General features: G+C 35.2%; 5 protein-coding genes across 14 annotated transcripts in view; 3 read left to right on the top strand and 2 right to left on the bottom strand.

The window, feature by feature from the left end:
• Nucleotides 1-905, top strand: part of LOC132198574 (extracellular matrix organizing protein FRAS1-like) — a 63,347-nt gene extending 62,442 nt beyond the window's left edge. For all 4 annotated transcript variants that reach the window (XM_059622676.1, XM_059622677.1, XM_059622679.1 and 1 more), the window contains exons 27-29: nt 10-246; nt 297-473; nt 532-905. In XM_059622676.1, coding sequence (XP_059478659.1) covers nt 10-246; nt 297-473; nt 532-777 — 660 coding nt within the window. In that variant the 3' untranslated portion in view covers nt 778-905. The remainder of the gene's footprint in view (nt 1-9; nt 247-296; nt 474-531) is intronic.
• Nucleotides 906-1,071: 166 nt separating this feature from the next.
• On the bottom strand, nt 1,072-3,945 carry LOC132198676 (programmed cell death protein 2-like). Its single transcript, XM_059622833.1, has 6 exons — nt 3,730-3,945; nt 3,364-3,527; nt 2,888-3,078; nt 2,470-2,825; nt 2,246-2,409; nt 1,072-2,152 (listed from the first exon to the last, which is right to left on the bottom strand). The coding sequence occupies exons 1-6, from the start codon at nt 3,838-3,840 to the stop codon at nt 1,897-1,899; spliced, it is 1,242 nt and encodes a 413-aa protein (XP_059478816.1). The 5' UTR covers nt 3,841-3,945; the 3' UTR covers nt 1,072-1,896.
• A 1,514-nt stretch (nt 3,946-5,459) lies between these two features.
• Nucleotides 5,460-12,848, bottom strand: LOC132198791 (peptidylglycine alpha-hydroxylating monooxygenase). Of its 6 annotated transcripts, XM_059623021.1 has the most exons (11): nt 11,076-11,200; nt 8,708-8,911; nt 7,927-7,984; nt 7,767-7,854; nt 7,613-7,685; nt 7,419-7,548; nt 7,316-7,364; nt 7,110-7,255; nt 6,907-7,049; nt 6,800-6,849; nt 5,460-6,731 (listed from the first exon to the last, which is right to left on the bottom strand). In XM_059623021.1, exons 2-11 carry the CDS (start codon nt 8,825-8,827, stop codon nt 6,569-6,571), a joined length of 1,020 nt encoding a protein of 339 aa, XP_059479004.1. In that variant the 5' UTR covers nt 8,828-8,911; nt 11,076-11,200; the 3' UTR covers nt 5,460-6,568. The 6 variants fall into 6 exon arrangements, 5 of the variants coding, with proteins under 5 accessions (XP_059479004.1, XP_059479003.1, XP_059479000.1 ...); XM_059623020.1 differs by having other exon boundaries at nt 7,316-7,548; nt 11,076-11,208; XR_009442032.1 differs by lacking the exons at nt 5,460-6,731; nt 6,800-6,849; nt 6,907-7,049; ... (2 more) ...; nt 7,419-7,548; nt 7,613-7,685 and adding exons at nt 11,276-11,438; nt 11,495-11,695; nt 11,758-11,904; nt 11,968-12,284; nt 12,708-12,848 and having other exon boundaries at nt 7,770-7,854; nt 11,076-11,223.
• A 303-nt stretch (nt 12,849-13,151) lies between these two features.
• LOC132198686 (U3 small nucleolar ribonucleoprotein protein MPP10) lies at nt 13,152-15,816 on the top strand. Its single transcript, XM_059622857.1, has 10 exons — nt 13,152-13,332; nt 13,399-13,497; nt 13,551-14,061; nt 14,148-14,410; nt 14,467-14,684; nt 14,740-14,924; nt 14,988-15,143; nt 15,204-15,312; nt 15,375-15,556; nt 15,622-15,816. The coding sequence occupies exons 2-10, from the start codon at nt 13,427-13,429 to the stop codon at nt 15,775-15,777; spliced, it is 1,851 nt and encodes a 616-aa protein (XP_059478840.1). The 5' UTR covers nt 13,152-13,332; nt 13,399-13,426; the 3' UTR covers nt 15,778-15,816.
• A 457-nt stretch (nt 15,817-16,273) lies between these two features.
• Nucleotides 16,274-24,925, top strand: part of LOC132199222 (aryl hydrocarbon receptor nuclear translocator homolog) — a 102,380-nt gene continuing 93,728 nt past the window's right edge. Inside the window, exon 1 of one of the 2 annotated variants that reach the window (XM_059623790.1) lies at nt 16,274-16,447. In XM_059623790.1, coding sequence (XP_059479773.1) covers nt 16,417-16,447 — 31 coding nt within the window. In that variant the 5' untranslated portion in view covers nt 16,274-16,416. The remainder of the gene's footprint in view (nt 16,448-24,925) is intronic. The other variant, XM_059623791.1, reaches the window with a different exon arrangement.

Raw genomic sequence — 24,925 nt, 5'->3', positions numbered from 1 at the left:
TAAATTTAGGTTAATGACGAAGCCTGGCAGTTTAGTCCTGGTGAAGTTGTTTATGGAAAGGTCAGGTGGCACCCTGCCCAAGACCTGAAAGACGCTTACAGACTCGCAATTGACAGGGTTTTGCTATGCGCGGCCAAGGACGGAGCAGAGCTGCTTATCGACCCTGCAGGCGAGTTCTACGGACGGGGAACGCAGATTGGGTGTTTGCAACCATCAAAAATGTTGGCACACCGTTTCGTCCTCTTGGTATGTTTGAAAATGAAATAAAATATCAATTTTAGATTATTGTTTTCCAGGACAGGGAAAATTCTGAAATGGCGGACACAGAAGTGCAAGGAGTGTCATTTGACGCGCACTTTGCAAAAGAAGTAGCAGCCTTTGCAAAAATGGAATCTCTACCTGGCATTGACGGGTTCATGTGGAAAGTGGATCCACTTTACCGAATCAACTCCGGGCAAGAATGGTTACTTCAGGTCAGTTTATTTTTCAAATTCGTCGAAATTGATTCTAAATCAATTTTGTTCCCTTCAGGTTTTGTACAGGATTAGGACAACAAACCTCGGTCGACTGAAAAGGTCGGAGCCTCAGTGGCAGCAGGGCTATGTGGCAAAGGGACTGAAACTGATGCCTCTAGAGTCAAAAGAAACAGGATGGCCAAGCCACTACTACACAGTGGTTGCGTGTAGTGCGAGCGCCGCCTTTTCAGTTATCGTGGCGCTCATCGCGAGGACAGCATTCCGCAATTCTTACACAGTTACGACCCCAGTAGGCGTTTAAAGCTTTTTATCACTAACCGCGTAGATAAATATGAACAAAGACTGATTATTTATTTTCTATTTAATTGTGTCCACTTAGGTTTAATAAAAAGTCAATTTTTTAATAAATGCTCTAAACTATGTAAAAAATTTGCCTATTTCTTTTGAAACCTTGGGTTAGAAGTGAAGAAAATAAGCTATATTCTTTTTGAAAAAAATTGATTTTTATTAAAAAAAAAAAAAAAAAAAAAAAAACAGTTTTACCATTTTTGGTTACGGTCTGTGACCCTATTAGGATGGAGTTTGAATTAAAATAGCAGAAAATTATTGGGATTTCATTTGTATTTTTTAATTTCTTAAATTTGGCTAAGCTACAAAGATTCAAAAGGAGGTTTCAAAATACAATATATTATCCAGTGCACACCTTCCGCAACTCTTAGGGGTTTCTCTTTTCAAAATATCTCATCTTGCACAAGAACAAGTGCCAATAGATATTCTCTGCATGTAAATATGTTTGCTTGTGTCCTGTTGTATAATATTGGCATTTTCCCTCAAATTCATTTGGTATCACAATTACACTTTGTCAATAACCCTTAAGCTTTCTTGCAAGTACACTCTCGTCAGTTTGAGGTACATTTTTTATAATCGCACAACCTCTGTCCATTGATAATATTAAGATTCTTAAACTGCACTATTATTGTATTTGCAGTGATGCTGCCAAGCAATTGAAAATTTGCAATAATTCACAAGCCAGTGAATTATAAATATTACAAGTAATTAAGTTTGCGTGACTAGATTAAATGCGTTGACAAAGAGCAGAATGATAAGTACAATAACAATGTCAAAGTTTTAGAAATACTACTCTTCATTGTCTTGTGATATGTTCTTGCTACAGGAAAGAACATTCAAATTTGAAAATCTGAATAAATTGTACACTAGGGGGCAACATTTGACAGAAATATTTCCTCGGTCAAAGATTATGAGAACTGCATTACTAATTTAAATGAAGTTATAAACGTTAACTTAAAAATGCACTTTAAAGAAAAAAAAAATACTTCCTCCTACCTCACAAATCCCTCAGATATGAATTGTTAAAATCATTGTTGAGCAAAATTAAATCAATGAGACAAAAAGAGTAAAGTCACTCAGCTTGGATGATGATCCGCTCCTCTTGGTAGCCTTTTTGGTCCCAGCAGGCCATCGGACAGGTGAAGACCAGGACGTTGCCAAACTCGAGGGCATTTCGGCAACCTGGCCCCCCTTGTGTGAGGTGCAGCAAAGTCAGCAGTGGTGGAAGGAGCTGCATTTCAAAAGTGAGATCAGAGCCACACTGATTGCAGCGCAGCTTTTGCTTGGGTAGGGGCTTGAGCAGCATAGGGTCAGCACCCAACCCATACCTATAAATTTGGATAATTCAAAGTTAGCAAATTAAAATTCTTAATTTTGTCTAATAAACTTCCATAATTTACTATGGATAATTATTCGCTAACCTTAAAACTTGACCTGGACTTTCTTGTAGCCTTGAAATAAATCGATGGGCTAAAACATCACCGTGGGAGGGCAGATCCTTTTCATATTGCTCTCCCGTAGTTTCAGCTCCACCGGCAACCTCGACTTTCATTTTTCTGCCATCAAAAATCACATCACCGCCACCCTATAAATACGGTTATGAGAAAATTTCACATGCAGTTCAAATTTTAATTTCCATACTAACCAGTTCACTTTGCTGATAAGCTTGGAGAAGAGACAACTCATGTTCTGTTAATTTAGCTTTTTTCTCTTGTGGAACCTCTTCGGCTACGCTGATAAAGCTGGACAAAAATTCTGGGTGTGTGGGAGTTGGCATAGAGGGATGAGAAAACAGTTCGCTAACTTGTCTCGGCTGTGTTGGTGTGTCAATGCTGACTATCTCACTCTCGTCACCAATTTCGATTTCCGCAGAAGCAATTGCACACTTGCTGTTAAACTCGACAGCAAATGCTCCTTCAGCGCCTGCTGAATTTGCGTTGGGGTCGCTCAAATCCTCAATACTGCATGACTCGTCTGTATCTGTGTCTTCATGGGGCCTCTCTAAGGTAGAAAGAAAAGAATATGTTAAATAAAATAAATAATAGTATAAGAAAATTTCTAACGGGGCTTTTGAAAAATGACATTTCCATTTTCTTCTTCAACTGAAGGAAGATTTTCATCTTCGTCGGAGTCTGCGCCCCAGTTATCCGCATCATCACCCCAGGAAGTGCTGCCAATTGTGGTTCTGAGTGAGGTTTCAGACTCCTTGTCTGGTGAATTTTGACTCAGGGATTGTTGTCGGACGCAAAGCCAACTAATACAAGTTAAAGAAAGTGATCAAAAAATTCAGAAAACAATTAAACCTGATTTGAGGAAAATTTAATTTCTAATTAAAAAATTTATTGATGAAATATATTGAGTAAAGTAAATGGTCAAAGAAATAAAATTTATGGAAATGAAGCGATCGGGCTTTTTCTGCAACGAGGAAAAGCCCGATCGCTTCATTTCCATGATCATCTCCTCGAGTGTCAACTTCTTCAAACAAATAAAATTTAGTTTTTAATTTATAATTTAATTAAGATGGTAATTAATAATGTACCTTTCAGGTCGATTCCAACAGGGAGGCTGAATGCAAGCAAACAGGTAAAGCGTCCTGTGGAACTTGGAGCCCTCAACAGGAGCGTAGATTTGAACGACAAGAGCCAAGTTTGAGCCACACAGTTTGCACTTGGTGAGGGGTAGTTCTTTAGTTGGGTGCCAGTCCTGTAAAAATCGGTTAAATTTATTATGATGATCAAAGGGATTGAAGTTTATTATTGTCCTTCCTTGTTAATCATAATCTTTTGAGGAAGTATTTGACTTGCCTGCTAACTTTTTGATTACATCATAAAAATAATATGCGTACGTTGTTTACAAAAAGCACTCATTACACATACTAATAATGAACAAAAACGATCACACTCACAGGCGTTCCTCCGATTTTATTCGTCGTGTAGTCGACAAAGGGCCTGTTTTTCTCAGTCACCCTTTCGTCCTCAAAGCCCAGAAGGACGTAAGGCTCGAACTGCCTCGCCATGCTGCCGATGGGTCCGATTTCGGGTCGAATTGGATTATAATTCACCAAACCATGGCTTGTATATGGGCCGAGAGATGCTGTTCTTTTTCAGCTGGAAGCTGCCTAGCCTAGCTGGTTTCGCATGAGCCGCGCGCAGCCGCTCTGCGCAGAAAGTTGCTTGCATTAATGCGACCCGCGAGTTCTGTATATATGGTTCTGTACTTGTCCTGTACTGCGCCTTCTGCGACCATGGGCAGCTTATAATCTATAACTTTCTGTCAATATAATATAATAAAAAAGGCAGTTTTTCCCAGGAAGCCAAACGTGTTCAAGATTCAAGAGTGCTAGGGACTGGCCGCCGTAATATATTTTAAATTTGATTTCTGAAAATCTGAAGTAAACAGCAAAATCCATTGTTTTATGATAAATAACTGTAAAATATAAAAATGTATTTTTCTTGCTCATGTAATAAGGTCACAAACCGTGACCGAAACTGGTAGAGCCATTCGTTTTTGAGTCAAAACAACTTTTTCAACGAGCGAAAAGCCCGATTCCTTCATTTCCAATAATACAATTAAATGTCATTTTGATTTTTTTTTTCTTTTGGACGGTATATAATACTTTTAGTGCGTATATAAATTTTTTAATGAAAGGAGATTAAATAAATAAATCATTCTCTGCTTTGAAACAAATTTAATATATATTTGTCTATGGGTTCGGTTTTTTACATTTAATGATGTGGATCCTGCCCCTGCAAACACATTTAGTAGAATATGTGTATTGTACTTTTTTCGACGTAATTATATATTATGTAGCGTGATGTAGCGATATTTAATTTTAAACAAAAAATATTCATGCACTTAATTACAAGAAAATAATGTTGAGGTAAAAAGACTCAATTTAAAAATTTTTGTCACACGATAAAATTAAAAGTTCCAAAAGTTATGTAGCCTTGTAAAGCTGGCCTGATGCTTCTAAAAAACTCAAAAATAATCTTTCATTTTTTTTTATAGCATCAACGTTCAACAAATATGAATACATAAACCAATACAATTGAATTGACTCAGAGGCAGAAAACACAAAACATAAATTTTTTTTGACAACAGCAATAGTGTAGTTTAATATTTCTGAATCTGAAATAATAACACCTCCCTTATTTGATTGTAAGTGTTTTGTTTACGGGGACGTAACTTCCTATAGGACAGGTCGGACATGTTCGAGGGCCCAGCAGGGGGTCGAGGGCCCACCAAAGCCACTTATTTGGGCAACCCACAACGCACACGTGACTAGGCGCTGCCTTCTTTACAGGGGCGTCCGAGCCCCCCCTTCCCCCTGATTATGAAGTTACGTCCCTGAGTGTGTATAATAATACATAATTTCAAATCAAACATTTTGTTATATCTGCAGACATGTCTCCTGCAATACCATAAATCAATTCAGTTTTTTTCAATTATCACAAACATTCATTCATTCTATATCTATATATAGATTTAAGTTTGATCCCATCTCAAAATGTGATCGTGGGCATATATTTATTGATTTTTTTTTTCTAAAATATTTTATCTTTTTTTGCACCCAAAATATACAATTTTGATCAGCAATATAAGGAGGTTTTAAGTTAATCCTGCGTTCGTAAGAAGTCAAGGTACAATTTTTTAATTTAGCAATCCGTGCATTTTTTACAAGAATGAAAATTAATATAAATGCTGAAAAGATCTGTATTCTTAGTCAGTAAAAATATACAAGAATTTCCTCATTGTCAGTATTCTTGAAGATATTTTTCAAATTTTGCATACATTACAAATCTTTGTGATATGCGGCTTCACTTGCAACTAAATCATACAAAATATGATCTTGGTTTTGATAAATATTTAACCATTTTTTTTTTTTAATATGGACAGACAATAGACACTATATATTTAACTCTATTCACATTCTCCCAGTTTTTTTTTTATAAATAATACTTTTGAAGAGTAACCAAATTAAATGCTTCAATTGCACAATATATATTGTGAGCTACAACATCAAACAGACATTGTGCCTCTCTCAGCCAAAAACCATTAATGATTGACTTTTGAAATCAGATTCTTCTCCCTAAAGCATTTGAAAATAGATCAAGATATTAACCTTAAGTACTGCAACCCATCAAAACGCAAAATAAAAATGGAATGTTAGATAGTGATTAAAGCTGAAACATTAACTAACTTTGTTTGACTCCAATAAATTCATTTTTTTTAAAACAGGTAAAATCACTGTGTCTTGTATGTTGTGTGTGTGTGTGTGTTGTAAAATATTGTCTCGATCTCTCTCTATACAAAAAATTTCCCTAAATTTACAGTGATGGCTACTCATCCTGATTGTTGTTTGCTTTGTGTATTCTAAAAAAAAAATAAATAAATAAAAACGCCACCTAATTAATTAAGTCGCACTGAGAGAATATTATTTTTTCATCTTGCAGTTATACAAAAATGAACTAGAAATCACAATAAATTTTCACTATGAGGTAACAAATATGCTACATATATTAAAAATAACATTATTTTAAATTGATTGAACAGCATTGTTTTTTGTGTGCAAAATTCCGTGATTTTGAAAAATGTTGATTTTACTGATATTATATAATTGACAGCTTCTTTTGGGCTAAAATGAGGACTTTTGGCAGAAGTTCTACAAGTTTTGTTATAAGAAAAAGTAAATATTTTTATCAGTATGCTTAGAACTTCTGCAGCAGTTGTGTGTAAATCGGTCCTTATAAAAGGGAAGCCTCACGATCAGGAATGTTGTTCAGCCCAGCTAGATTCCAGTAGTAAGAAGGTGGTCCAGGGGTGAAGCAATACTTGCTCGACAACGGTTTACCATTTTCGACGTAGTACATAAGATAAAAGTTGCACATCTCGTCATTAAAAGTCATTCTAAAAATAAAAATTTTGAAATACAAATAGGCAAAGTCCAACCAATTAAAATTATATATTATAATTACCCGATTTTAGTGTAATCATCTCTGTCACTGACCATGGTGCAACGAGCAGCCTTTAAGGACAATTAAAGTAATATAAAAAGTCATAGTACAAATGTTAGAATATTTACCAAAGTGTCACCCTTTTGAATTGCGACTTCGTTTTCAATTGGATAGAACATTTGGGGTGTCATTGGATTTCTTTTGCCCAAAAGTGTCCACTGGTTGATACCGTTTTTATCTACGCTAACCTTATAGCCTGCTACAACCTTGCCTAAATTTTAAAATAAAGACAAATTTAATTTACCGTTTTTTTGTTTATTAAAAAAAATACCAAGCTTGTGAGTGTGGGTTCGGTAGGCAAAGGGATGGATAACTTTATCTTCCTCGATTTGACAGGACGTTTCCATATGTTCTGTTGCATGCGGAGCTATGGAACCACTAGTACCAAGCAAATAAACACCTGCAAGTTTTGTTAGCCTGGAGGAATATAATTGAAGAAATCAACTCGAGAAGAAAATTATGTTTTAAAATACTAACGGCCTTTCTGTAAAGTGCAACAGGAGTCCTGAGGAGTCCGGTTGGCCAACTACAAAATGAAAATTTATATATTTCAAGTTATATTTTTTCCTCTGAACTATACCTTTCTCAGGGCTCAAGTGATAATGAACTTGCAGCACCAGATAGTCAATATTAGAATTTTGACCAACTTGGAAACCAACTTCATCTGGCAGCTCAAGTTTTGGAGCGTCCAACGCCCAAGCATATATAATCTTTTAACAGAAAGTTTAATTTTCTTGTTGATAAAGAATTATACATATATGTGCCATTTTTTACCTGGGTGCCTGAACCGCAAGGACTCGCACTTGGCATATCTCCAGTAGTGGCCCTTGACATTTCACCGCAGTTCCTGCAATATCAAAACGTTGAGACAAACTTGAACCACAAAATTTCACAAAAAAATATGCAGGCAATGAAAAAAATCTCTTACCAAACTGGCAGCTTACTTCCAGGTGACGAACACCCAAAGAGGAGCATGTGGTGTGCTGTGTGCATTGTTGCGTTTGGTTCAAAGCCAACTAAAATTTATAATTAAACATATTTCATATTCAGATTTTTTTTTTTAATTATTTGGGCAAGCTTATTCTCACCTATAAAATAGCTCTTTTGGTGATCAATCTTAATTGGAGTGCACAAATACAGCTCTTCCTATAAACATATAATTTTTAAATCATTAATATTTATGAAACACATTTCCTTATTATGTTTTTTTGTTGGTTGAGAGATTTTATAAATTACATATAAAGCACACTTCGCTGAAAGGAAGTATCATAAAGTGCCATGCTTTGTCTGATAATTTTTCAGTTTTATTAAATTACAATTTTTTATAAATTAAAAAGTAAAAACTATCCTAATACATAGATATATTTTATGGATTACCAATTAATTAATAAATTACAAAAATTTTAATTAATATAATTAATGTGAAAATGAAATTGTTGAAATAAAACGCATTAAAAAAATTCTCCTTATTTATGTTTCCAAAATTATTGCGCCTGATATGAAAATTAAATTAGGTCTATAGCTCAAAGCTATGTTCATAAACAGCAATTGAATGTCCTACGTTTAAACAGTAGAATATTATTATAAATTTTCCTTCTATTATTATTATTATTGCAACTCTTTTGTCTTATGGTGTGATGTTACAAATTACAAATAGTGCACTCAGACATAATTCACCCATTTACAATTGTTACAAAACTTTTTAAATTGGAAAACAGAAGGATTGTATAAATACAATCAAATTATTATCGCCTTACTTAGGGCCCAAAGAAAGCAGATTTTGTTTAAATGTCAAATAGGCAAAGGACACAGAATTGATTTTTTGAGAAGTCCTGCCAATGTGAGGAAAATGACAAATCGGCTACTCACACTAGCTGGTTTGACGTTTGGCATCGCGATCGAGTACTTTTCAACCTTGTAGGCCCCACTGGACCCTGTGCTTAAGGCCCAAAGGGCGAGCCAAGGCAACAGGCCTCTCCAGCCGACCATGTTGGATCGATGCCTGCTTGCTCACCACTGACGTCAGCAACTAGCTGCGGCCTACGTGCAAGCCTCTGGAGAAACGGCGCATGCCTGTAGACCCATTCAACTTCAAATTGCAGTTCCAGCACATATTTACATATATAAATAGAATATTCTGTAAAAAAAATATAAATATTACACATAGATTACTCAATTGCAACCAAATTTAAAAAAAAAATAAATAAATAATGAAAGAAAAAAAAATAAAAATTAGCTAACAAAATTTTAGCCAAATCCCCTCATAACGCCAAAAAATCTGAATTCCCCCAAATACAACCTCACTATTCCAAAAATACTTTCTTTATTTTTTTCTCTTTCCATTTCAGTTTTCAGCTATGTCAGTCATCATCTTTTGTGGACAAAGGAAAATGTGCCAGCAAAAAGTTATGGTTATTTTTTATACTAAGTTGGCACAGAAAAAAATTAATCCATCAGTGCCTCCTGCACAACCAATTCAGGTTAAGACTAGTAACAAGAATTTTTCTTGGCCTTTTACCCTTAAATAAACCTCGCGGATCCAGGTGTCCGTGTATATAAGGCCATTGGTCATTTTAATAATATAAAATTTCACCGAGGACGAAGTCTATTTTCTGCACTTCCTTAATTATTTTTGTTTGATTCTTCAGGTAAACGGTGGATTTCACAACGATACAACCCATCAAAGATTTTTTTATTTGTATTGACTGAGAAGAATAAAAAATAATCGTAATACTAATTTAAAGCGTTCCGTGTCTTTTTTTCCGAAAAGCTAGCAAATTTGCTTGAATTGCCTGCATTATTTTTGGAAGGACGCGCTAAGTTCACAATTATCCACCAACGAGGGCTAAAAGTGAATTCCAGCCCATGTACTTTGTTTGAAATTTGAAACACGATATAACCAAAATAATTTGTGTGTAAATGACTTTTATTTGTGAGGGAAGTTACTCTAAAAAAATCTGTAGAAAGCCCTGATTTTTTTATACCAAGAATTTTTCATGCTGCCTAAAAGCTTAAAAATTCTCGAAAACGACAAGGAAAGTGAAGGCTTTTGTACTGGAATGGACACACCAATTCTATGACTTAAACAAATTTTACCATTTGAATAATGCCATATATCTTAACTTATTTTAAAGTGTTTATTGCTCCTGCAAACTAATGCTTAGCGAAGTAAAGAAATTTTGAAATTGAAAAATTCCTTGACATATTGGATTTTACCCTATGAACACTTTGCCTGTGCCAATTCATGTTGAGCCCTACTTAAAGAAGATTGAGGCTAGTTTAAAACATTTCGTGTGCATAAATTTTTTCAAGTTTTACAGTCGATAAGTTTGTGACTTCTTCGTCAACATTCGTAAATATATCTTATTTGTTCCTTTCCTCTACACGCACGTACTACTTTGCAAATAGGACGAAACGCAGTGAGTCGGCGATAATTTGACAAATAGAGCAGTAAATAATAATAACTCAATAATTTAATAATAGGAATTATTTTTTGCAGCTCTAATTTCTGAAGGGCTTGTTAAAGAAACTAGTAATATAATTATTACAGAAAAAAATGAAAAAAGTTTATTTCCCTTAAACTGGCTGCATAGGAACAAAAGCAGAAAAAATATGGCGGTCGCATCTCACACAATGTGGAATTTACCGGCCATCATCACAAGTCAAATCACATCCAATTGATGCATTAATTAATTTGATCAAATTTTTGTTTCTTTCGTTTTATTATTTGTATCGTTAAATTCTTATTCTCTTTGGCGCTGAATGTTTCTCGGATAATGTAACATGGAGCTAAGACCACAGCCCTTTGAAGGCCTGCCTTATTGCTCGCTTGGTTGAGTGGCTGTTTCCAATGCCAATTGCAATCAGAAGAAAAATGTAGGCCATCAGCAGGACAAGCAATTTGTGCTTTCCAACCCAAGACATGGTTGAGCTCATTGCTGATTCCGTGCTAAAATATAATATTTCAGTTTATTAAATTCACTTGGCGACTGAGTCAGTCAGTAGAATGATACTGAGCTTTAGCCAGAAATTTTTAGGGCAATAAACCCTACGATTATTATTATTATTTTTTAAGTAAATTTGCCTTGAAGTTTATTGCAACAAGATGTTTCAATTTTTCACAAGATCCATCTCGAGTGTTGGCATTCAGTTTATAGAAAATTTTGAAACAAAATAGAGAGTAAAATGCATATAACTGAGCGAATGAGGAGAAACATTAAATACAAGACAAACTTACCAATTAAAGGAGGTTGGCTTGCAATAGACCAGTAGATAACAAACTCTAACATGGTCACTGTTTCTCACCAGCACGTATTTGGCAGGAATGGCTCCGGCCATGCTATCTCTGCTTGTTGATCTATGTTTCACCTCCTCAGGCGAGTCACCTAATTTGATAGATTTGAATGTTTTGTTTTTAAATAGTAAAATTAACCTAACCTTGATGACACTTGACATCTGGATGGTTGAGTATTTGGCAAAGGGCAACACAACTTATTTGGTTTCCTAAAGTGCTGTCACTCCAAGACGAGCCAAATTTACTATAGGGCATGCTGACGCCAAGTTCACTGGATAAATAGATACCAGCACCAAATAAGGCGGTCTAAGGAAGATTTTTTTAGGATAAAAATGTTTCGAAATAGCAAATGCAAACATTACTTTGTTCAAATGTTGTTGGAGACCGTATTTGAGTATTGAATGAAAATTTTCCAGTCTACTACCGTGATATGCACTCAAAGTGCCAAGCTTGTTCTGCCACTGATTCCAACGTTCTTCGTTTGATCTGCTCATCACCTTGAAGATCAAATTAGGCTCTTGTACAGCCATTTTTGAAGGAGCCTGACAAAGAACTTCCTTGTGCTGAAAATTGATTCCAAATATAAATTTTTCCATTATATTTATAACACATGGATTTAATTAACATTTTGTTTGGGGACTGTGGTAAGCTTTGGCTCCTGATTCTGGAGAACCCATAGTAGAATCTTGACGTTCTCTGTTCTTAGGTATGTCCCTTTCTTCAACTGCTCGACTAAACTTTGAAAGGGTGGAGTTTCGTCGATAACAAGCCTCTAGAAATTGATTTTGAATTAAAGCACAATCAAAATTGTAGAAAAAAAAATAATTTTTAATACCAGGCCGTCAATATCTTTCTCTGTGTCTCTGATAAATTGACTAGGGAAAGGTCGAAGACATGAGTCAAACTTGTAGCTACTAGCAGCAGCAACAAACATGCTCCATTTGAAATCTGCAGCAGTGAGATCAGCTAGCAGAATTTCCAGTAGTTCTCTGCATCTGCCAGCGTGGCAATCAGAGGGATTTGCTTTAAGGTTCTTGCAAGAAGTTGTCGACAGGGTTAGATTGTCAGATCCGTGGACTTTCAGCGAGGGTTGATTTTGTTGACCCAGATTGGGCTCGTTGGCACCTTCGTTTTGATCAATGTCCATCGCTTCTTTGAAAAAATATGCAAGCAAAATGATATTTTATATCAGTAAACGGTAAACGCATATGGGCGTTTAAATTAAAAAAAGTTGTTATCAAATAATGAATTATTTAAGTTAAGAACATACTGGAAAGTACATATGATGCTACAAAATTTATTATTTAATGATTAAAATCTTGTATAAAACTGCCAAGAATATGGAGCCGCAGCTGCCAGCTCGTAACTTTGAAATTCTGTTGTGGAGTAATGTACATACACACTGAAAGTACATATATGCAAAATGCAAGCCATAATTTTAATTTTGATTTTGAGTACATAATTGAGTTGCAATTCTGGCTGCCACATTTTATTTAAGAATTAAGAACGTCCATGGCAAAATTTTCGTTAAGAATAAGGTTTCAACTTGAAAGCATTAAATTATTGCATACATACCTTATTTCGATTTACAAATTATCAATTATTTATTGGGAAAAAAAATAAGAGGTAAAGAGATTGTATTAATGTAAACAGATAAAAATTTCAAAACTTAATTTATTTTGGCGACAGAGGCGACTCTGGCAGGAACAGGCAGGAACCAATGCAGGAACTAACAAAATGATGCCCGATGCCCCACGCCCCCACCAGCTAATTCCACTACTTCTTACCCACAGCTCTGTGTAATGTCACTAGATGTCGTTAAAAATGTCATCAATCATCGATCATGAACATTTTACGCTGAGCGCTTGCTTAGGAACTATGGGATGTGAATAAGGGCGGGGCTTAGAAACCAGCTCCCATTCGATTACATTCTACATTGTACCAGCTTAACATTGTGGGGATAGGGAGGCTCCGCCTTTGTTCGTATCCCATGATTCTACAATTCTACGCTTCATTTGTGATCTAAACATGCGGCACACTGGCACAGCCGGCACATTGTCATGAGGAGGTCTAGGAGGATTTTATAGATTTTGCTCTCAGGTCAACAAAATTTAATGCATAATTGTGTTACATTTTTCTAACCTCCGAATCCAATTTGACTTCATATTTTTATGCAATTTTTTTCTTCGGCTGTGTGAAGGTATGCGATAGCACATATCTTGCATAAGGATAAACTTTTGAATTTTTGTTTTGATCTTGTGCACAGACAGGCGACAGGCAAAGCAAGCTTAAACATGCTTCCGTTTTGGAGTACAGTGGCTGAGAAATTGGAGACGTTAACCAGCAAACCAGATAAATTTTTAACGTAGCTGAATAATTTTAATATGAATTTTTTAGATGACATTTTCAAATTTACAGAACGCAGCCAAAAATCGCTGATGAAATCAGAGGTCTTGCAAAGGAAATTTATGATTCAGCCTTAGGGTCAGAGAGGGATAATAGAACAAAGCAGGCCCTTCCAGAGCTTATTGTCGAACGGTTTGATGATGAGCAAGTCTGGCAGCAACTGGAGTTGCAAAACGTGGATGTGTATGACAACGTCATGTGCAAAGTGTCTCAACTGATGGCCAAAGCGTCTACTGCAAAAGTTTTGAAGAAATTTAAGACACTTGAAAATGTTGAAGCACCAGAAAATATGAATGAAGAGGCAGGAGCAGAAGAATTTGAAGCAAAGCAGACTGGCACAGAGATTATAAAGCAATCAAAGCCTAAGAAACCCTCAGTTGTTGATGATAAGTTTTTTAAACTACATGAAATGGAAGAATTCTTACTCAATGAAGAAAAAGATGATGGTGGAATGCCCAAAGAAGATGGTCATGGCATGGTAAATTATTTTGCCAATGACACCGGAAGCAACGACGAGGAAGAGGTATGCTTATATTTATAATACAAATAGTTGAATAATTTTACCCTTAACAGCTATATTAAATCAGAGTTGATTATTTTTTTTTTTAGACAGATGATGCTTTTTACAAAGACTTTTTTGATGCTCCAGAAGAGGAAAATCTAGACAAGATTGAAAGAGCTAGTGTTGGCAGTGAAGAGGATTTGGAAGAAGAGGAAAGTTTGGATGAGGGAAGTGAAAACAAAACAGGTGGAAGTGACGGAGAAATGGGCAGTGATGAGGGTGGGATCGAAGATGAAGGAGAAAGCCCCAGCGAAGATGAGGCTGCAGAAGTTGTCATTCCAAACCAAACTAAAAGAAATAAGAATCTATTGTACAAACAATTCCCTCTTGATTGGAAAGAATTTTTATAAATAGTTTGATTTGCAGAAAATCTGATGATGAAGAGAGTGAGGAATGGGAGGACAATGGCCCTAAATCAAATTTTGAATTGAGACAGAAAAGGCTGGAAAAGAAAATTGATCAAATTCATGACGACGCTTTGGGAGAGAAACCCTGGCAATTACTTGGAGAAATTTCAGCTAGTACAAGACCTCAGAATTCTCTTCTCGAAGAAGTTCTTCAATTTGACAGGACTCAAAGACCGGGTATAAAATATATTGAGATGATTTTACAGAAAAATGATTCTACAACTCTCTTCAGCGCCTGTTATCACTGAGGAAACAACCATGAAATTAGAAGATATAATCAGACAGAGAATAAAGGACAAGGCTTGGGATAACGTAGAAAGAAAAATCAAACCTGTAGAAGAGCCAACTGAATACAAAAAGAGGTTAAACCTAGATCAGGCAAAGAGCAAACTCAGCTTGGCGGAAATTTACGAACAAGTCAGTTAATGAATATTATTTAATGAAACGCATATTAATATTTACTAACCTTTTAATTGCTAGGATTATTTGAAACAAAAACTCCAAGCAAATAGAGATCCAGGAGAAGAGGAGGGAGATGAAAAAGAAACATCAGAGCAAACGGAAATTAAATCCATGATGCACAACTTATTCATCAAATTGGACGCACTTTCAAACTATCATTACACTCCAAGACCTGTAAGCGTGCCTTTTTTCAAATTTTATAATGATAATAACAAAACTATTAATATTTTCAAGGCTGCTCCTGATGTCAAAGTTGTATGTAATCTTCCTGCAATCACAGTTGAAGAAGTTGCACCAGCGGCAACCAGTGATGCTGCTCTGTTAGCTCCAGAAGAAATTAAAGGTATTGTATAATTGTAAAATAATGAGTAAATCGCACAGAAAATTTTTGGTAATATTTTATAGGCAAAGCAAAGGGAATTCCACTGGGCAAGGAAGAGAGAAATGCCACGGATAAGAAGAGGGAGAGACGGAAGAAGAAAGCCAAGCAACGAGCCAAGAAGAAACTTCAGGATAGCAAAGAAACTCTTGGTGGGGGTGCTAAAGCCGCTGTCACAAAGGCACTTAAAGAGGGAAGAGTGACAAAGGTGAATTAAAATTATTATTTTCTTTATTACATACTTAACATGGATTATATCAAATTTTATTGCAGTTGGATGTGACTGACAAAGAGGCAGTGAAATCATCTAAGGCGTTCTTCACTAAGCTGCAAGATGAAGTTTCGAACACAATTAATTTGAAAAAGCAAGAGATAAAAAAAAGGAAAGGAGAAGAGTCTAGATTGTCGGCTAAGAAGCTGAAACTATAATATTTCGTAATATTTCATAAAATAAAGTTTCTTTAAATATTTGTTTTCTTTATTTCCGACAAGATCAAGATATTGAACTACAAGACACAAATCACACCCTAGTTGAATTTGCAATATTAAGAGGTAGTGTAATACCATGGTAATATAATTATGCAATATTAAGGTATGGGTAAAATAAATCTAGATGGTCTTGTCTCTTGCGTTGTTTTTAAGCTGCTGGTCTGATAGAGATAGACCTTTGTGTTTCTAAAAAAAAAAGTGGAATGATATGGCAGACGATAAGAATAAATTTTATAGAGAAATTTTCGCATAATGTATTATTAATAATTATATTATTTTCTTATTAAACGCGTTTGAGAAATGATACTAATGAACCCAAAAACGATTTTAGCGCTGCGAATAAAGGAGCGTGGCCCGAAACAGCGATTGGCTAGAAGGTATGTACACTGGCCAATGATAGGATTGCACCCGTCTCGTAGTTCTCGTACATCGCGAGACCTACCCAATATGGCCGCTCAAATGCTGTAAACAGTCAATAAGCACGTATAAATTAACCCCAGTGGCATTGCAAATTTGGACTTTTGGCGGTGCAACCTTCCAGGTCGGAAAGTGCCCCTCGCCGTATGAGTTTGGAGACCCATGTCTGCAGTAACTACACAGTGTGTGCCAGGTAAATCACTCTTTTTTGACACCTTCTTCAAAGCTTTCGTGTTTTACACTATTTATAATGTAGATAAACATCGCGACTCCCTCGAAATTACCCCCCCCGCGCAATGGTCCAACTAAAAAATTTGAAAATCGGCGTCAATAATCACGATGGAAACATACAATTCCTCAATCGAGAGCTTCCTGTTTCCCACAGGCTGGAAGTTTTTGCACCAAGGAGCGAGAGGGGTGTGAAAATAAAGTTCGTCATTTATGAAAGGAAAGTCATTGAAGTTCAATAATTTATGCATAAAATAATGGTGTAAAAATAAATTTCCCAACGAATGAGCTGCCTCTAGAAATTCTGGTGTTAAGATAGATACATAATAGGTACATACATATTATGTAGTAGAGTCGGGAGTCAGTCAAATAATATGCACTTAACAAAGTTCAAATCAATTGATAATGTCGATTTATCATACTATTTATTCTTCTCGGTCAATACAAAATTCCTATTCGAAAAAAAAGAGAAGAAAGGGTTTACAACTAGCAGATGTCTGCTAAAACGCCCGACATCGAAAGGGACGGCACACACTATCAAAAATTAGAACAATATCACAACCTTTGTTTGAAGGAGTTGAAACTCGAGGAGTGGATCATGGAAAATTTTTCTTGCTCATGAAATAGGGTCGCAGACCGTAACCGAAACTGGTAGAGCCGTTTTGTTTTTGAATAAAAACAATTTTTTGCAACGAGGACAAGCCTGATTTTCTTCATTTCCAACATCACAAACACTCTAAAATCTCATATAATTTATGATATGAAAGAAGAGCTTTTTATTAAAATAAAATCTTTTGAAAATTGCGAAAATTAGAAAATAAAAATATATCATAATCAGAATTAATTCAGTACAAAATTTTTAATTTTCAACACTACCGGAATCATTATTATTATTATTGTTTATTCTTCATAAATCAAGTCATGAAAAGAAACACTTGAGAGTTTACTCTCAAGTGTTAGCAATTGCTGCCACAAATGCTGCTTGCAGAGATAGGGAAAATTGCTGGTTGGGCAGTCTGGCAGTCTTTGAGGGTCAGTGGTAGGACATATATTCCAAGACTTAAGTTACATATACCCTGAAGGAAAAAGCGCCTTACGCCAACACATTTTGGTCCAGAGGTGGCTCAATAGGTTGCCGGTTCTTGTTGAACTCTCAGCACATGTCTCTCGATGATGCGGGCCCATATAAAAAACTAAATTAAATTAATGGTAATATTAATTAATTAACAGTACATAATAGTTTTATCTGTCCATATTATTTGTTCAAGAGTAAATTTAATTTAAATTAAAGGGATTTAAAACCCCGTGTTTGAGAAGTAAAGTGAAATTAAGTTCAATGACGCAAATGAATATTTTTTGTGCAAAATTTTGTGACTGTTTTGGCATTATCATTATTATTGTATTTTAGCGACTTTTTATAATTATTATATTTTTCTACAGTTGATCTATAATAATGAAAAAAATATTTTCTGAATCTAAATCTACCATTAAACTACTTGAGTAAAATAAATAATCATAGCAAATATCACATTTAATCAAATTCCTTTTGCCAAGACTGTTTGCCCGAAAAAAATTTAGTACGACTAAGATCTGTAAAATCAAAACAGCTTGCGTGGTTCTTAAAACAAGTGGGAGGGTGAGATTTGTAAAAAGAAGTACTTGCACCTAAATTTCTGAAATTTCTTTACTACAAATAGAAGCCAGGATAGAAATGGGAATAATTTGTCTAAATCTGGTGAGAAGCTAAATTAAAGAAGTATGTTGAAAGGAAACAAATAATAGTGATTTATAAAATTAGTGGCTAAAATTTGATCAACCAAATTTATCTTGTTTTATCATTAATATTATTATTATTGTGTGGATTTTCTCAGATTAATCAAATTTTTAATTTCTAGAAAAGTTATTTACTGCTCATTAAAACCCAAAATAACTTTTCATCAGCTGGACGTAGTGGATGACAGACCCAAGTGAGAATAATTATTTGCCGCTGGAATATTTATGTATGGTTGATGGGAAAATACTGGCAAGCGTGTGCAAGTGTACGTTGGATACCCTGAGTGCGGCTGGTCTGTTTAATTGATATTCTAATTAGCTTGTTGGTGAAACACTCGTGGGCGCGTGTTTGCTTGTAATTAATGGCTTATTTTATTTATTTATGGTCTAAGTCCAACAGGATCTCCGCTGCACCGTGCAAAGTGATCGTAAAAATAATAATGCCTCTCTCACTTGGTCCATTGAGTGAAAGGAAGGGCTGCCTGCTCAGGGCCACCCGCTCTTGTATGTGCACAAAGTCAGATAGATCCGCGTGGAAGTAACTCGCACCACTGATGGGGAAAAATGCCTCTGAAAAATATATGCTATTTTCCTTTTATTAATCATTCAGTGCTAGATTTGTCTTGCGGAAACGCGATATTTCAAGGAGAAACAGATTAAAGGAGACTAAAGAGAGAGATAAAAATGAAATTGAAAGGAAAAATATCTCATTATATCTGATTAATATTATTCTGCTTCAAAATCAGGCACAATTAGTTTTGTGCTAACATCTTTTTTTATTAATATTACATCACTTATTTCATTTCTTTTATAATTTTCCACATCTTTCCAGACTCATTACTTGCTTTCGAGATTCTCTCATTATTGTGATTCCTAACTTCATTATTTATAGCAGTTACAACGCGCCTCTTTAATTTCTTACAATCCATTGTAATTTTTTCCTTCAATTGCAAGTCACTCTTTTTTCAACCTTTCACCCAATTTCCCTAAGCCGCGTCTTAAGCCCCATGGTAGCTTGAGACAATTTAATTTTGCCAGCCTGGTTAACTCTATTAATAACCTTTCTCATTGGAAAACTGTTCTCAAAGTATGACATTAGCCTTTCCATTAAAATACCACATTTAAGATTTGCGTCACCTTCAACAAAGAGAAAATCTTTTTTAAGTTTCATTTACAAGTAAGCCATACAAGTTATTCCAGTTCTCCTCCGAATGTTGTCTAGCAAACTTAAATGTATCTCTTTTCTGAATTTAATTTAAGTTCCATTCACAGTAGACTGAATCATGGTCGGAAAACGGGCATTTCAAAATTACACTCTGACCTCATAAAGGTCTTTTTCACAAACCGTGCGAAAGTTACAACGATTTGCGGCATTCCGTTGCAAAAATGTTGCCATTACTCTGTACGTCGGTTGTCAGAGGGCAGAAAACACACATAATATCTGGCGATGTGCATACGTTTCTATACATACTTTTGTCGTCTTTTATATTGTGCATTGTTTTCCTGCAGCTTTATGTTATTCAAGTAATGTTTGGAACACAATGCCATGTATTTATACAAGAGCTGCTTTTTCAGAAACAATGGGTGATAAGAAAGCAGCAAACGCTCTCCTTGGCTCACTCGCTCCTCTTTACTATTACTTCTTCTCTCGCAACCAAGGAGAAAGAGAGATACACACAAAAAAACACACACGTGGAAGTGGGTGGTCCTCAAAATACAAAAGTGGTGGTGCCCTACTGCAGGGGTCAAGTGTCATCATCTCGGGAATGGTTTTTTTGAATTCATTCCTCACAGACTCTGCACTCATCCCGTTTGCTTTCTGAGCTTGTGTAATTACACCAGCCATTACAAAGACAAAAAACTGATAAATATCTTGATTGAGAACAGCAAAATAGTTGGAAATGAAGAGATCGGGCTTTTCCTCGTTGCAGAAAATTTGTTTTTTATTCAAAAACAAATGGCTCTACCAGTTTTGGTCACTGTCTGCGACCCTATTTCGTGAGCAAACGCGCTACTCGCTGACTAATACAAGAATAGTATTAGTATAGTATTATAATAGCATTAGAAAAGAAATGTTTTTGAATAAAAAACAATTTTTCTGCAACGAGGAAAAGCCCGATCTCTTCATTTCCATGATCATCTCCTCGAGTGTCAATTTCTTCAAACGAAAAAGCAAAACAGTTTTCTCTTTTTTTCGATTGCCTTATTCTTTAGAAAATTTAATCTGCATTTTAAGTTGAATTTCGCATAATTTTCATGCAACCTTTCAGCTGAAATAATTTTCATGGCCACAACTCACAAAGAAACAATTTAATTATTATTCTTGCTTTCTGATGCATTCAAATTTAAATCGCAATTCAATTTGAATTTGAAACCATAGAAAACCTTTGAAACAAAAATCAATTTTGAATTTGAAAATGTTAGTGCTGGTTCAATTCATTTTATTTTTACTCCAACAATCAAACATCAAAATATCAATTTTTAAAAATTGCGACAACTTGCAATAAATACAATAAAATGTATTCATTAGAATAATCAATAGTCAAGTCTAGACATCTTTATGACCTGACTTGAATCAATATAGAAAATTGTTTTCCAACCAAAAATTTTCTTGTTTTTGTAGTTTTTTTTTTTTAGTTAAGTCACTAAAAAAGTCCTTCTTGAAAATGAAGAAGTCGGGCTTTTCCTTGTAGTAAAAAATTGTTTTTATTCATTGAATAAAAATAATTTTTATTCATTGAATGAAAACAATTTTTATTAATTGAATGAAAAAGATTTTCACAACGAGGACAAGCCTGACTTCTTCATTTCCATGATTATCTCCTCGAGTGTCAACTTCTTGAAACAAAAATGTCCTTCTTATTATTAATAAAATAATAATAAATAAAATGAATAAAAGGCTTACGCTCTGAAAAAAAAACCGCTGAGGCAGGGGCAGAGAGCAGAACTAAATTAAAAGTGCATCTGTCCCTGATGAGGGCGCGATAAGCTCTGTAGCGCAGGAAGCAAATTGAGCGCCAGATGCCGGGCCTGGCAAGAAAGAAAGGTGCGGCAGGGTGGCTGCTCATTTCCCTAAATAAACCGACCAACCACAAGCACGCGTTCACTTTTATCTCTTACGCAGTAAAACAATCTAAAATTTTGAATGAGCTCAATATTTATTCTATGGGAAATTAATGATATTTTTATTTTTCCGTACCAAGATTGTGGCAGCTGGAGATTTGCGCTGTATGGGCTGGTGTCAGTTGGGTGCCAGATAAGATCGCCATCACCTCTCCTAACAGTCCACATATCTCCCCATTGTTTTTATGTCCCTGCAGCACTCGCATATATCACCGCCGACAAACCTTTTTCTACGTTTATTGCGCGGATAACAATCTCGGGGATTTCTTCTCCGGAGCGCCGGCTTTTTATCAACGTACAAAACCTATTATGTATGTGTTTATGTGTGTATACCATGCAATCCTCATGTGCAGATCATTTCTCGCTGCTTTGCTCTGGGAACTGGGGAATCTTTAAAACATAAATGTTTATTCATTTTAGGGAGATTGAGGAAATAAATTTTAAATTTGCAACACTAGATGTTAAATTGTAGATTTATTGGTTATACAAAATTATTATTATAATGACCGTTGTAAAGGCAAATTGGAGATGTACTATATATGTCAAATGCAATAAACTTTGACCTAATCTAATCTAAATTTTTAATTCAGATCGATTGAGATTCAGATAATATTTATTCCGTATAGATCAACTAATGGAAATGAAGCGATCGGGCTTTTCCTCGTTTCAGAAAATTGTTTTTATTCAAAATCAAATGGCTTTGAATAAAAACAATTCTCTGCAACGAGGAAAAGCTCGATCGCCTCATTTCCATGATCATCTCCTTGAGTGTCAACTTCTTCAAACAAAGATCAACTAATGTTCATGAATAATAATAATATTACAGTGACAAATTGGAAAATGTTTATATTTGTTTTTAGATATTAGGAGAGTAACCAAACAACAATAATGTTTAAAATTAGCAAACAATTTTATTTGCATATTTGATTTTTTTTTAAATACTTAAAATGAAACTCACAGATGGAGGAAAAATTTAAACAACAAAAATATCAAATTTAACATGTTTGCATTGGCCCATGAAGAACAAATAATAAAAATAAAAGGCGCTTTTTTTTTAATCGGCCACACTTTTGGCAAGGGTCAACCGATTTGAATGAAATTTGGCAGGTCGGTTGCTCTTAGGGTGTAAACAAATAGTTTAGAAGGATTTTTGAAAATTCTCAAAATTGCCTATTTTACAGGGGCTCAAAGTTGCTGATTTTGAAAAATGGCGTTTTCAAAAATCGAAAATATCTCAGCTCCTGTTGCAGATAGCGCATAAGTTTATATAAGCAAAATTATAGGGAATTAGACGCCCTACAACTTTGCTATAGTGACCAAGGTCGTAGGTCAAACCTGAAGGTCATTTATTTTTTGGTCATTTTTTTCAGGCTCTACCAAAGTACCAAGGCAATAAATTTTTTTAATTCCAAAATAGCCAAAAGTTGCTCCAGTTAGTAATAAACAACATATCAAAATTTGGTGATACTTATTTTTTTCGTTTTTGAGATATTCCGGATCAAAGGGCAAAAAACGTGGTTTTCCGAGCGTTTTTTGTGCAAAATTTATTTTAAACCTCCATAACTTTTTTCCTGTTAGAGTTAGGATTAAATGTATAATGACAAAAAATAATTGCCTTTAATTTTTCTTCCAGATCATGTATCACACATGGTGATCAGGTCACAAAAGGGCATTGACCCCATGGTGACCTGTGACCTTTTTGAATTTTTTTACGTGTGTGACACATGGATGGAAAGAGGATGTCAGCAGGAGCATTTTGGTACCCGGATTTTTGTTCTAGCATCATTACAAGTGAAGTTATCATAGATTTTGTGCAGCAAAAGTTGGAATCGGATGAATAAATTATTTAAAAATAGATGTAACTTCACATCTATTGATGCTAGAACAAAAATCCGGGTACCAAAATGCTCCTGCTGACATCCTCTTTCCATCCATGTGTCACACACGTAAAAAAATTCAAAAAGGTCACAGGTCACCATGGGGTCAATGCCCTTTTGTGACCTGATCACCATGTGTGATACATGATCTGGAAGAAAAATTAAAGGCAATTATTTTTTGTCATTATACATTTAATCCTAACTCTAACAGGAAAAAAGTTATGGAGGTTTAAAATAAATTTTGCACAAAAAACGCTCGGAAAACCACGTTTTTTGCCCTTTGATCCGGAATATCTCAAAAACGAAAAAAATAAGTATCACCAAATTTTGATATGTTGTTTATTACTAACTGGAGCAACTTTTGGCTATTTTGGAATTAAAAAAATTTATTGCCTTGGTACTTTGGTAGAGCCTGAAAAAAATGACCAAAAAATAAATGACCTTCAGGTTTGACCTACGACCTTGGTCACTATAGCAAAGTTGTAGGGCGTCTAATTCCCTATAATTTTGCTTATATAAACTTATGCGCTATCTGCAACAGGAGCTGAGATATTTTCGATTTGTGAAAACGCCATTTTTCAAAATCAGCAACTTTGAGCCCCTGTAAAATAGGCAATTTTGAGAATTTTCAAAAATCCTTCTAAACTATTTGTTTACACCCTAAGAGCAACCGACCTGCCAAATTTCATTCAAATCGGTTGACCCTTGCCAAAAGTGTGGCCGATTAAAAAAAAAAGTGCCAAAATGATTTTTCTCTTTTTTATTTTGGCTTATTTTCATTAAACAAAATAATATAACATTTTAAGTATTCGGGTCTATAAAGTCCAATTAATAGTTAATTGCAACTCAGGCAACTCAGCGCAATTTAGCAATTTTTATGGATTTTTTTTAGCGATTTGTTGTGGAGGGTGTGGTTAAGGGTGTTATGGCTGAACAATGATTATTGTCAAAATGAAAAATCAAGTTCTGATAATCGTCAGGGGTTACGTCGCGAAAAATTGTGTTCACTGCGCGCGATGACGTCACGGCCTCCGAGCGCCGAAGTCAAGCAACCCTAGATTTTACAATTGTTCTTATTTTTCAATGCTATTTATCAGTCAAATAATAATGATATACACATCAATCGACGCGGAATTTAGCAAGGATTCAAAATATGTCCATTGTAAAAAGTTTTAAAACAAATATCTCTTATTTAAACTGAAAAAACTGATCTACCCCACTGTTTTTTCGGTTTTGAAGCGTAATATCTTCGCGGAAGAATTGTAAACACGTCACTTTTATCCAATCAAATCGCAGGTAGATAAATTCACAAAAGATCTGTCGAGAGAAAAATGTTGCCACCAGTATTCTGACCAAGCAGTGAAGGCTCAAACTTGAAAATCTAGTTTCATAAGTTGGCAGCCCTGCTTGACTCTTGAATCAGCAGATCAGCTGCGCCTCTTGCCGTCTGAATTGTGTTTATTCAATGAAAATCGTTTTTTTAACCTTTTTCTGGCGTGTTTTTCACAATTTTTTTAATTACTAGGGATGCCTAAGTGTAGATGTCAAAGGTTTATTAAAGATTTAAGTACGTAAACCCTAGCCACCCTTTCAACCCCTGCTTTAAAGGTCGCCTATTGCTAGTGAATCGTGTCGGAAGTCGGAGGAAATGGTATAAGACGCACGTTATT

Source organism: Neocloeon triangulifer, unplaced genomic scaffold (assembly GCF_031216515.1).
Source record: "Neocloeon triangulifer isolate White Clay Creek 2 clone unplaced genomic scaffold, ASM3121651v1 ptg000013l, whole genome shotgun sequence".
NCBI lineage: Eukaryota > Metazoa > Arthropoda > Insecta > Ephemeroptera > Baetidae > Neocloeon > Neocloeon triangulifer.
This window is presented reverse-complemented; position numbering and strand designations above follow the sequence as displayed.

Bases quoted from the DNA above. Each gene is read 5' to 3' on its own strand.
- LOC132198676 (XM_059622833.1), bottom strand. From the start codon at position 3,840: ATGGCGAGGCAGTTCGAGCCTTACGTCCTTCTGGGCTTTGAGGACGAA. The intron at 3,528-3,729 runs GTGAGTGTGATC...CGATTTTTACAG, and splicing joins ATAAAATCGGAGGAACGCCT to GACTGGCACCCAACTAAAGA. The intron at 3,079-3,363 runs GTACATTATTAA...AACTTGTATTAG, and splicing joins TGTTGGAATCGACCTGAAAG to TTGGCTTTGCGTCCGACAAC.
- LOC132198791 (XM_059623017.1), bottom strand. From the start codon at position 12,279: ATGGACATTGATCAAAACGAAGGTGCCAACGAGCCCAATCTGGGTCAA. The intron at 11,696-11,757 runs GTTAATTAAATC...ATCAATTTTCAG, and splicing joins CCACAGTCCCCAAACAAAAT to CACAAGGAAGTTCTTTGTCA. The intron at 10,788-11,075 runs GTAAGTTTGTCT...ATTATATTTTAG, and splicing joins AAGCCAACCTCCTTTAATTG to CACGGAATCAGCAATGAGCT.
- LOC132198686 (XM_059622857.1), top strand. From the start codon at position 13,427: ATGCTTCCGTTTTGGAGTACAGTGGCTGAGAAATTGGAGACGTTAACC. The intron at 14,062-14,147 runs GTATGCTTATAT...TTTTTTTTTTAG, and splicing joins GAAGCAACGACGAGGAAGAG to ACAGATGATGCTTTTTACAA. The intron at 14,411-14,466 runs GTACAAACAATT...TTTGATTTGCAG, and splicing joins AAAAGAAATAAGAATCTATT to AAAATCTGATGATGAAGAGA.